Source organism: Rhyacophila brunnea, unplaced genomic scaffold (assembly GCF_057557595.1).
Source record: "Rhyacophila brunnea isolate RB1 unplaced genomic scaffold, BYU_Rbru_1.0 scaffold_17, whole genome shotgun sequence".
NCBI classification, from domain to species: domain Eukaryota; kingdom Metazoa; phylum Arthropoda; class Insecta; order Trichoptera; family Rhyacophilidae; genus Rhyacophila; species Rhyacophila brunnea.
In genome coordinates this window covers 15,431,342-15,444,277 of record NW_028232827.1, presented here as the reverse complement: position 1 = coordinate 15,444,277, position 12,936 = coordinate 15,431,342, and the positions used below count along the sequence as shown (strand labels likewise).

The 12,936-nt window shown below is 33.2% G+C and overlaps 1 protein-coding gene across 1 annotated transcript; it reads left to right on the top strand.

Annotated features, from left to right (window-relative positions):
- Positions 1-428: 428 nt before the first annotated feature.
- 128up (GTP-binding protein 128up) lies at positions 429-12,437 on the top strand. Its single transcript, XM_085944785.1, has 7 exons — positions 429-623; positions 748-868; positions 1,978-2,153; positions 4,270-4,509; positions 6,907-7,075; positions 9,320-9,572; positions 10,840-12,437. Exons 1-7 carry the CDS (start codon positions 582-584, stop codon positions 10,940-10,942), a joined length of 1,104 nt encoding a protein of 367 aa, XP_085800911.1. The 5' UTR covers positions 429-581; the 3' UTR covers positions 10,943-12,437.
- The last annotated feature ends 499 nt before the right edge of the window (positions 12,438-12,936 follow it).

Sequence of the window (12,936 nt, the reverse complement as noted above, 5' to 3'; positions counted from 1 at the left end):
GATGATAATGTTACTTTAAATAATTATATTTAACAAGCAGTAACAATAATAGTCTTATTTCTTTTAACATACCTATCGGAGAATTTACATAATATTCTTATAAATCAAAGAGATTTGAGTCCAATCTCTTTGGTATAAAATATAATCATAATGTTGTGATGATAGCAAAGCGTACTGTCCAGTGATGCCAACAGTACTATAATCATAGTACAATACTATAATTTTGATTTCGCGAAAAATGTTAAATACTATAATTTTACGCCAAATAAACCAAAATACTATAATTTTAAAGGATTCAAGACGAAAAATGATCCTGTACTATATATATTTCAGAAATACTATTATTTTTACGGCTTTGTACTATAATCAGCATAGAAAAATATGGCAACACTGGTACTGTCGGTAAAACAGATTCTTATTTTGTCGATCCTTTTTGAGTCGGCAGCACGATGTGCATGCTGGCCGAGTATTTTATACGTCAAGACTTTCGTTAAGTTTTTTTGAAAACACCACTTATTATTTTTATATTGAGTGAACTCTCAGTTTTTGTAAATTGCAAACCAGTGAAATAAGCCGCAACAATGAGTACGATACTGGAAAAAATCGCGGGGATCGAAGCGGAGGTAAAAAAAATAATATAGGTTATCTGGCGGTATTTTTTTTTCTCTCCAACGACCGCCAATCTGTCAGTTGTCCCATATGTAAGCCTGGATTGAATGACTTTTATAATGATTTCTTTTTGTGTAGATGGCCAGGACCCAAAAGAACAAAGCGACGGCTGGACATTTGGGTTTACTAAAGGCACGACTTGCCAAATTGAGGCGAGAATTGATCACTCCAAAAGGTGGCGGCGCTGCAACAGGCGAAGGTTATTATTAATACCTGTCTTTATCGTGTAATTGCTCTATATTAAATCTAAATTAGTTTCATAGAGAGTAGAAAGTCAATGAAATTCTGTTATATAAAACAGAAATAATATAACTGACAATGTGACGTGAATAGTAGAACAATAATGGCAGAAGTGTCAAAATGATTAATAACAAAAGAAAAAGAAACTTATCTCTCCTTTCACGTGTTAGCCAAGGATGTAACGTCGTAATCTTCGTAATTAGCGTCATTTTAACACCTTTGTAGGCCGACACTTTTAATTTATATTATAGTCCTAGGTCTAAATTATTTTGCTTATTTTATTGTACAATACACAATATTACATCATTAATCCTAGTATTTACAAATTGCAATGCACTGTTAGCACTTCTGAACTCTTGCTCACATAAAATTCTTTGTCTGCAACTGGTTTGTGGTTCACAATACATATAAAATATGCATAAAAAACATAATTGCGCCTGTACACATGCATGGATTTACTGGCACCAATAGTGTGTATTTTAAATCATTGTAATAAAAACTGTTTACGCGTAAAAGTGCTGACTGTCTCTCCAATCTCATTCTTAAAGCATAAGCGAGACGTGATGTTGTCATTATATGATGCTATTTGACAGGTTTAACAGGTTCGTAGATAATCTGTTAACATCAAAATGTTCTGTGCACTGTAGTTCGTATTTCTTCCGGCAAGTTCGCCACTATCGTTCTACGCGCATCCGCCATGCAAATACCGATTATTGCGTGAATTCAGAAGCTTGTGAACTTTTTTGATCCATGCATGCAATCTTGCAATTTGCACGATAATACGTGCATTTTCTTGTTATTTAATAATTAATTAGTTAATATGTATTTTCAGCAGTAAATCCATGCGCATGTAAACCAGGTCTAACCTTAAAAACCCACATTCTAATAAATCGTTCTCCTGTGAAATACGTAACTTGCTGTACAATACAACAGTGGCGAAGGCTAGAAGTAGGGTGTGGAGATCCGACAAAATAGTTCACACTAAACTTTGTCAGTCATACAGCCTCACTTGCATACAAACAGACGAGCCAACTGATTGTGCATTGACATTTTTGTAATGAATTGCAGGATTCGATGTTGCAAAGACTGGAGATGCCAGAATAGGCTTCGTCGGTTTTCCATCCGTCGGGAAATCTACTTTGCTGACTACGTTGGCCGGTGTGTACTCGGAGGTGGCAGCTTACGAGTTCACAACGTTGACAACCGTCCCGGGATGCATTAAATATAAGGGGGCCAAAATTCAGGTGAGAATACGTTAAACTAGGCATGTGAAAATATGTCTGTCTACTTTAATTCCAGATTATAAAAAATGGTTGAATTATTACCAGTTGCGTAAACCCAATGCTTAACAATATTATTCAATGTCTACTTTGACTTTAAAAAATAGTTTAACTATGAGAATTTGTTAAACAAAATATTATGTACAAAACAATTTTGAAAAATTGTAGATTTTGGTATTTTAACGGATAAGAGCACTCACTCACCCAAGCAGTAAAAGATGTGAGCCCGAATCCCATCCAGTCCAACTATTTTTCTAATTGGTATGCTTCCAAGATTTTTCAAAAGAAACATGCTTGGGTTGGAGGGGATTTCGATTTTACTTATTTCACTGACGGCTGAGATGGTGGGATCAAAAAATCTCTTATATAAAAGTAACATTAAATGTTGAGTCACTTGCTCAATCTATTTTATCCATACTCTGACTCCAAACACAAATTGAAAAACAATATAATGTGTATTTGCCAGACCCAGGATTCGAACCTGGGATTACATTACAAACCGACGTGTTAGCCGCTCGGCCATCGTGGCATGAGATTTATTAAACAACATTGGTTAGTAGCAGTGGCGGCCGGTGATTTTTTGGATTGTAATTTTTGAGGGTGCGCTGGAAACATACCTTATTGAAAAATGAAATCAATTCGGCATTATTTTTGATTTGACAAAACGTTATTGACATTTGGGAAATTACCTGTATATTTTATATTTTTAATAAAACATGTTGCGAGTTACTTAAATCTTTATTGGATTAGTTTTAAGAAACGATTGCATCTCTTATAGTAGATAAATACCTCTTACTTTTAACGTAAGCCATCTTATTCTATATAAGTACATTATCTTTAGCAATTTGTACACTATGAATAATGATTATTATGAAGATTTATTAGCTTATCACTAGAATTCATGAATAAATAATTTTCTATACCTATTATAAATAACCGACATCATTTCGCGTTTAGTCAACACACAGGTTAATGAAATATTAATTTTCCAGAAATGCGGTAGGTACCAAAATTATTTTTATCTTCACTGATTTAATTTGCAGTACACATAAATCAAAATATCTTACCGACATTCTATTATATTTCTTACCGATTTTAAATTTAGAAAATAATGAATTCTATTGTATTTAGTTTAACAGGCATTTTACATACGAGATTGCTAAATATGATACTAAACATAATTTGAGCGTGACCAGTAAGTCGCAGCGTCTATAATAACCAACCATAATTCAAATTTGTAATCGCTCTACTCAGAACAAAATGATGTCATTTTACCCGATCGGCGCACGATATTCTGGAACTTACGCATGGCGAAAACTATTAGCACGGTTTAAGTTGTTTTATAATGGCTTTAGTTAATACTAAGCTTTGGGTTCATTTTAAGTAAACAAAATATATTGTCGGGGCGCAAACGATTTCAGTGAGGATGACGTATACGGTGCATAGTGCCTGTATTATCGCCGATTGAGAATGTGGGCACATCGGTTTATGGTTTGCATTACAATAAGTGAGCGATAATATTAAAAACCTATGAAGAAAAAATATGATTTACGATGTTTCATAGCAATACAAGCAATGCAGTGCATTGTACTTGCATGATGTTAGACCAGCCGCCGCTGGTTAGTAGGTAACTATTTTAGGTACAAGTCGGTTATGGGGAAGCCAGGCGGGAACCACGCTAATTGTCATAGCCGATTTTGTTCATAATTCATGAATTCAAGAATGAAAACCTAACCTAACTTAAACTAACCCAACCTAACAAATAATCCAGTATATTGTCTATTTTCAAAATATTTTTGCCGCTGGCTTCCCCATAACCAACTTGTACCCTATTTTATTGTTGAATAATATTGTTCATTTTTTCCTAAAAGATCTCACATCTTTTGCCTTGGAGGGGAGAGGATATGTACTATTTTTTTATTTTATCTTGAAAGGTGGGGAGTGTCCAAAATCAACAAAAATAGGCTTACATAATACTTGAATGATCCCTTTTTGTTGAAGAGTACTGTAATGTACATTAACAGGTACTTCTTTCACCATTTTGATTTACATTTGTTTTTTTTTTACATCTTGTTGACAGTTACTTGATTTGCCCGGTATCATAGAGGGAGCCAAAGACGGCAAGGGTAGAGGTCGTCAGGTGATAGCCGTGGCCAGAACCTGTAGTCTCATCTTCATTGTGCTGGACGTTCTCAAACCGTTGCAGCACAAGAGACTCCTGGAGCATGAGTTGGAGGGATTCGGCTTGCGTTTGAACAAACAACCGCCTAATATAGCTTTTCGGAAGAAAGAAAAAGGAGGAATCAATTTGAATACAACGGTAAGATTACTAATCTTAAATTGAAAACTAGACCTGATTTTTAATGAATATTGAAAAGAAACTGTTCAGCTCAGTTCAACTCAGTTGAAACAAAATTAACCCCAGGTTCACCAATAAAGATTTGGAAAGGTGGTTAGAGGAAACGGCTGTCATGACACATTATAACTTTTTTCATATCCAGATTTCGTAGCAGATCGCGGCCACATTGTTTTACAGCAAATAATCTTAAATGACACATATTCGAGTTTACAACCAATTGAGTGTGTTACACATATGCTTTTTGTATTCATTGCAAAGTAATCTTATACCCCGTCTACACATGAATGAATTTACTGCTGACAGTACCTATTATCGCGGCCATAACAAGGAAATGCACATGTAAACATGTATTTTCGTGCAAATCGCAAGATTGCTTGCGTGGATCAAAAAAAGTTCAGAAGTTTCTGGATTTTCACATGACAATTGAACGATAGTGGCGAACCTGCCGGCAAAAAATGAACTACACGCGAAGAGACTCATTTTGAGGTTAACCGATTTTTACGACCTGTCAAATAGTACCATAAGATGACAACAGCACATCTCGCTTACTCTTGAAGAATGAGATTTTTGAGACAGTCAGCATTTTTATGTGTAAACAGTTATCGCAATAGTTTAAAATTCACACTATTGGTGCAAGTAAATCCATGCACGTGTACAGGTGCTATTAAATTAAATCATGAAAAAAAGATTGTGTGATTAACATAATATATATCGCAAAACATGCACATTTTTTAATATACAATTAAATAAAAATAGTTTTCTTTTTTATCAACGATTTCTTCTCACTGTAACCATGGTCTTATTTTGTTATCAATAATAAATACGTAAATACAATAGAATCTACTTCTTATCATTTGTATTTTTTTTTGTTGCATTAAAATAATAAAACCAGGGTTTCTTAACCGTTTTGAGTAGTGACCCAGGGGCCCTATGTTAGAACTTGCGAGTGCAAGCCGCCCGGTCGACATGACGCCATATGACATCATTGTGACGTACTACCGGAGTGATAATAGCATTCGAGAAAATAACGCTGGTCAGACAGTGGCATTATTCATTGTCACCATACACATATAGGTGTTTCATCATAATAATATCTATGGTGAACACTGTGTGCTGGGCGGCATGCCTCGAGCGTGTATTGGCTGACGTCACAATTACGTCATGTCGTCGGCTGACACACGAGTCGATAGTTAGGAAATCGCGGTGCAGATTATGGTAATTGGTTGATTTCGCGACCCAAGAATCATACAGTTCAATTTAATACGTAATAAAAACGGTGACAACATTAAATCTTATTAATGTGACCCGTGGCTTTGGATTACGTTTGTGTCGATCAATGAATCCTGTGAGAACAAGCATTGTCAACAAAATCTGTGACACGATCGCGAAAATATTTTTATATACATTTTTCACAAGCCATCAGCTGTATTGGTTAGTGCTTACTCAGTGAGAAACGCTGACGGTGAAAATAAGATTGTTTAGTACATACATTTTTAGCATACAAATTTCACACGAATCTAATTAATTACCAATTGCAAATATGAACTTTTACCTCAGTAGTGTTTTTTAATATTCATAATGTTAAAATGCATTTCTCACCGAAGTCATGGGAGTCATCACGATTGAACGAATATCTCACTCCGCTTTTATCTTGATCGTGTAACAGTCAACCCAAGCCAAGCCTCAGGCTACATAGCTCACTAGTTTTACCTTATATTATTGTATTTATTATACCTATGTAAACTGTACTTCCGGTCATAATAATCCGGAAATAAACTCGCCATCTCCACCGGCAACTACCAGTATTCATACTCCGCTAATCAAATCTCGGTGTTCTTTTAGATAGACTACGTTAAGTCATCTTCAGGCTGCATCGCAATTTGTTATATGTAGTTAAAGTTAAAATCCTTGACTCGCACATATATGTTGTTGCTAAGGGCAATAGTACACTCATTCGGTGCATTGTTTATTATTGTTAACTTGTCATGTTTTTAAATGTCAAACGAGAATACACTCACATGCCCTTGTTAAAACTATAGCAGAGTGCCTTGTCATTTTTATTTCAGTGACGTGTTCTTGTACATTATTAAAAATCCTCACGCATGCCATTTGCTTCAAAATTACCTGACATTCGTACCCAATCATAATAATTGTAGAAAACGATTTCTTCGTCGTCAATATGTGTTGTGCAGAAGTACTATTAATTAGTATTACATTAATACAGTATGTGGGGAGTAACCACAATAAATTTTAACAAATTCAAAACACAAAGAAACTACATGTGATGTGACTCAAAAGATTTTTTTTAGATTCATGTTTCATATTATGTTTTCTTAAGTTTATTTTGTTAATTTTCAGTGTATTCAATCCGAACTGGATTCTGATCTTGTCAAATCTATTCTCTCGGAGTATAAAATTCACAATGCTGACATCACGTTGCGTTATGACGCCACTAGCGACGATTTAATTGATGTCATAGAAGGAAATCGAATCTATCTTCCCTGCATTTATTTACTTAATAAAATTGGTGAGTAAAATACATTTTTCAGAGACTAGTAACGGCAACATTAACACTGGAGTAACGTTTTTAGCAAAAACTGCAATTTAACCCATTCACTGCGTCCAACGCAACTGGTGCGTTGCCCATCAGGTGGCTATTAGATATAATTAGCATGTTATTTAATACATTCACTGCTGACCAGTTAATTACTTTTCAATTACCACATTTAAATATCATGTTAATTTATATCTAATGGCCAACTCCAGCAAACGTGCTAGTCGCGGTGTTAGCACTAAATGTGGTAAAAGGTCCGCAGCGAATGGGTTAATACATTTTACCGATAACTTTTATTTTAAAATATAAGACATAATCAATACACGTCTAAAAACATTAAAATGATTTTTTTTGTTAAAAAAATATACTTAACCCTTTTACTCCCACGGGGCCGATATTTCGGCCCACCATACCTATGCGAAAACTCCATCTGGGCCGATCCATCGGCCGAAAGTTTGGAACCAAATTTACGATTTATTCCAAATTTTTTCCCGTCATATTTCGTTCATGTAGACGAAGCATTATATTCACTGTGTGTTGGGTGGTGACTAACATTTATTTTAGTGTCGGCATTGTTTATAATTATGCCATACCCTAATAACTCACAAGTCATAATTGCTCTGCTGTCGAACTTGAGACCAAAGAGGGTCATAAAAATAATAAAACATTATTTTTATGACACATTTTAAATTCTGATATTTCTTTTAGTTGTTTTATGATTCATATATCACATTACAAAATGAAATTTGTAATTTTTGAACTAACAATGGATGCCACTGTATTTTTGGTAAGATGGTGAAAAAATACATGAATATAAATAATATTATAAATGATTTAGTGCTTTGAGACTTATTTTTTGAAATTACTTCATTCCATATCAGTTAGTCGTCGATACTGTATCGAATTCTCTTGCGATTTCGTGAATTGAATAATATTCTTGAATACCTTGACACTATACGATTTTTTTTGATTACTTTATAAAAATTCTATTTCATAGAGAAATAATAATATGTTTATTTTTTTTTCTGTTACTACATAAGGATAGATTATATTATAAAATTTGATATATCAATTATAAATAAAAAAATGTTGTCACACTTGTTTTGTTGTTCAAACATAGTTTTATCCGTTCATTTCTAAATAAATATTGATACATTATTTTTTTCTTTTGTTTTATTGATGTAAACTATCAATATTATTACTTATTATTGCTTTATACACCATTGAGAACACACAAAAAAAGTTTCAAATTTTTAAAACATGTGTAGAATTAGTTATTTAAAAAAAACTAAATCGACGATTTGTTGTCAAAAAACGCTTGGGAGTTTTCGCATATGCTAGGCTAAATCAGCTGGGAGTAAAAGAGTTAATATAACGTGCAATTTATTAGAAGTCTAATTTTTATTGATACATTTTATGAATGTTTTTATGAAAAAATAATAAGTTCTTTAGGTTACATACTGATTTTTGAAAAATTTATGGTTTAAATAAATTGATTTTTCTAAAAAAAATGTGTACATATTACTTGTTTTTTTTTTAATTTATATCAAATCTTTTTATTCTTTTTAGATACGTATGGATTATTTAAAATTATTTTGTAGTTTTCAAATTCATTCATTCAGGCCTGTTTTAACATGCCATTTAAGATGGTAGGAATCAACTCCTATTTTATTGTACTCCGATTTTCTCCATTCTCGAAAGACACAGAATTTCAGTCCAACACTGAGAATCCCCAAATTCACCAGTGGCGAAGGTTACCTCGTGGACAGAGATATACGATTATAATAAGGAATACAAATAATACAACACAGTTTGATACTGATCAATTTACAATAATCTCAACAATATTATGAACCCGGATATTTATAAATTCGCCGTAAATCAAAAAATTTACGAAAAAAGTTATCCTGCGGACATTATTTTCTTTAACTCAAATTTCGTAATATGAAATGATTTCAGAATTGTAACATAATATGAAAAAATTCAATAAACCGTAATAAAGATTACTCTTTCATGAGCCATGAGTTGTGCAAGTAATTTTTGGCACTCTGTCAAAAGTTTGCTCACTCACCCCTATAGCAAAACAAGTCTTTAATGGGGCTTTGCGTGTGGTTGCCATTTTTCAAGATATGCTCATAATATTTTGAATTTTTGCAGCATTTATTCTGCAGTTCAATTTCATTTTTGTAAAAATTTCATGATCTTTTCCATTGACAGATCAAATATCCATCGAAGAACTGGATGTAATTTACAAGATCCCGCACTGCGTACCGATCTCTGCCCACCACAGATGGAACTTTGACGACTTGCTGGAAAAAATGTGGGAATACTTGAAACTAGTGAGAATATACACCAAGCCCAAGGGACAACTCCCTGATTACAATTCGCCCGTCGTTCTGCCCAGTGACCACACCACTCTCGAAGACTTCTGCAATCGGTTGCATAGGTCCATTGTGAAGGAATTTAAAATGTAAGTGATTTCATTTTATAAACCGTTTTGTATGTTCCTGACAACAAATTTCGATTGATTATCATTATTCACCATGCTTTATCAGGTCGCCCTTTTGGGTGTTGTCTTGACTGCTGTCAAACATACCCCGTCTCCTTTCACATCAGTAATTTGTCCTACGCATCTATTCTATACAGAAGACCACTTTCGGCCGCTACGGCAGCTATCTAGAGTAGGTTTGTATCGAAGTATTAGCATTTATTGTAACAATTACAATAAGTTAGCCGTCAAAACTGTCTATCTCACTCTAAAATTTAGCATAGCCAAGAGAGGTGCTGTCAAATTGTAGCACTTATTGTAATTGTTACAATAAGTGCTAATACTTCTAGACAAACCTACCCTAGATAGCTGCCGTAGCAGCCGAAAACAGTCTTGTGTATAGAATAGATGTGCTGATAGATTTTTGCTGTGTTAGTAAAACCAACTAAAATAGAATTCTACAATGATTTTTTCATTTATCGTGGATTCATATTTTGGGTGAACGCTCAACTATCTATTGATAAATCTTAAAAGCAAAATTCGCAATTAAATATGTATGGCAAAGTTGCATGTGTGTTGTAAAGACACCATTGTGGTGTGTGCAGTTCGTACTACGTGGCTACTACAAGACACCACATTGGCGGGAGCATATGTAAAGTGTTATAAAATGATTTGCAACGCAAAGTGTGCACCGGCTTTTCAACACAGTGTCCTGAAAATATGCTGTCTTATCGTTGTCTAATCACTGAAACCTATCATTATTCAAACCGTTTCTGTGGGTGTTGAGAATGGTTTAGTTTCATTAACGAAAATACATGCTCGCAAATTAACTGCTTCTATGAAGACTGTCAAGAAATATACAGTTCATTGTTTTTAAATAGAATGTGACAAAAATTCATCATTATATGCGCCGCGTACCAAGGTATAACGAGAGAAATATTACTTAACACTACAGCGTATAGCAATGACATCTGTTGCAGCACAATAAAGTAAAACGGTATACTTCACAAATGAAAGCATTTCACCAGTGCCTTTATTCCATTGCATCCACCGCAAGTGAAATGTATCGCGACGAGATTATTGTTATTTACCTCGGTTACTAGTGCAGTTGCCTATAGTAATCAAGGTAATAACAACTCAATATGTAATCCCATTCCTTCTGTTGTAAAACATACTTGATTCACAAAGTATATTTTATTACAGTGTAAACTAGACTTCACATCATCTGTAATATGTTATTTGTTTACAGTGCGCTCGTGTGGGGTTCATCGGTGAAGCATCAGCCTCAAAAAGTGGGAATAGATCATGTGCTCAATGATGAAGACGTTGTTCAAATCGTGAAGAAAGTGTAAAATAAAAAATATTAATCACATTTTAGAAACATGGATGCAAAGAAAGCGTAAATAAATCGATTTTGAGATATATTTTAGGCATTATTTTATATCATTAATATATTCTATGTCTATTAAAAATAAAAATATATTTCTGTTTTTTTTATCATATTCTGTTGAGAAATCGTCTCAAAAACAGGGTAAAAATTTGCACTATTTTTAAATCCATGTTTCTATACATAATACTTATTTTCTTTGATTTCGGATTATAAACTTATTTTTTGTGTTTTCAATAATATAAAACACAAGTGATGTGTTATGTCTACTTCAATATTGACATTTTTATGATGATATTTATTAACTTTGTTTATACGTATTATGCTTTCAAAGGGAATTTAAATAAAATTAAATACTCCGCAAACATATTCTGTTTCATTGGATTACATATTCTTTTGCTTATTGTGTACCCACTATAATATGTACAATATGATTGCAAAGTCAGAAGTGACATCTTCGATACAGTCGATTCCGTTAATTGGGATACTCCGGGGCTAGGGCATTTTGACTAAAATTAAACAGTGAATAATTGCATCCTCACAATATATCGTCGAAAATTCTTGACAATTCACGATAGGACTTGTAACATGTCCTCATTGTCCTCATCGCTCTAAATTTTGGGAATCTAAAGATTTTAACACCCGTGAATAGCAAAGCAATTCTGTATGGTGTTGGTTTTTATACCTGTCAGCAACAAACTGCAATGCTTGTAAAAGGGAAATTTTTGCACTAATCTCTGGCTGTTGAGACACTTGTAAATAAATTTTCATCAATAGATTCTATGGAATACGGAATGATAGATGTAGTGATTGACTCTTACAGGTCCAAAGGCCAACACGGCAGTAAACATTACTTGATATTATATGATTAAAAATATCGCAATATCTAATTGAAGTGCTGTTATGAGACCATATTGTAATATTAAATTGTTGTACATATTTTTTTATGTACAATGATTATAACATAATAATATGTATTATGATCTTGAATTTACTGTTCCAATTAAACAATGTAAATTAATGTTATACTTACTAAAACTATCATAGTCCGTAGTTCCCCAGATCACTGTTAGACGTCCGTAGCCAAGATATAATGATTAGGCTATAGTTCCTTAAGATTTGGCCCAATTAAGCAGAATCTTCATTATTTTAATCAAATAGTATTTGTCTTTATCGAAAATTACATATCATTTATTCTTTTTAAAGATGTACGTTATAATATCCTCCCATTTATAAAGAGAGTGTTGCAACCATTCTAAATGCTTATCGTCAAACCCACTTTTCAAATATGTCCCACCATGGCTCTAAGCGACCATAATATATGTTATATTATTATCATTTTTCATTTCATATTATATGCATTTTGAAGATATGAATGTGTACTGAATTTCTGCATGTTAATTTGGTATATTTTTTATTGTATTGTTTATTTTGAGATTATACATTTACCATCCCGATGATTTTTTTTTTCTTTCTCACTAATTGTCGTTTTTCCTTCTACCCCTTTAGCAGCGTTGCCAATTTAGTATTTTTCAATAGGCATCTAGTTAGCTAGTAGATGGGCAAAAAAAGGTATTGAAATTTTATTTTCACAAAATCTAGCGTTTTTTCCTGCCAAATAGCTTGTTTCTGTCAATGACAGTTAGCAACACTGCTCGTTAGTTATACTTACAAAATTCTAAACTGTACAACTAATCCTTCTATGATGAACATTTTTATGCGTATGCGCAAAAAATAATTGAATCATGAATGGCTGTATTAGTAAAAATAATAAATTAGGAACAGCATGTACGTATTAGCAGTATTATACAATATGCACCGTAGTGTAATTAAATACAAATATTAATTTTAAATTACACAATAATAGTAAATACGTAACCAATAATAAAATAACTATGTCGTCACAAACAAAATGCATTGGTATTTACAGAGATAAGGAAAAAGAAAACGCTTTGCAAG

Bases quoted from the DNA above. Each gene is read 5' to 3' on its own strand.
- 128up (XM_085944785.1), top strand. From the start codon at position 582: ATGAGTACGATACTGGAAAAAATCGCGGGGATCGAAGCGGAG. The intron at 869-1,977 runs GTTATTATTAAT...AATGAATTGCAG, and splicing joins CGGCGCTGCAACAGGCGAAG to GATTCGATGTTGCAAAGACT. The intron at 4,510-6,906 runs GTAAGATTACTA...GTTAATTTTCAG, and splicing joins GAATCAATTTGAATACAACG to TGTATTCAATCCGAACTGGA.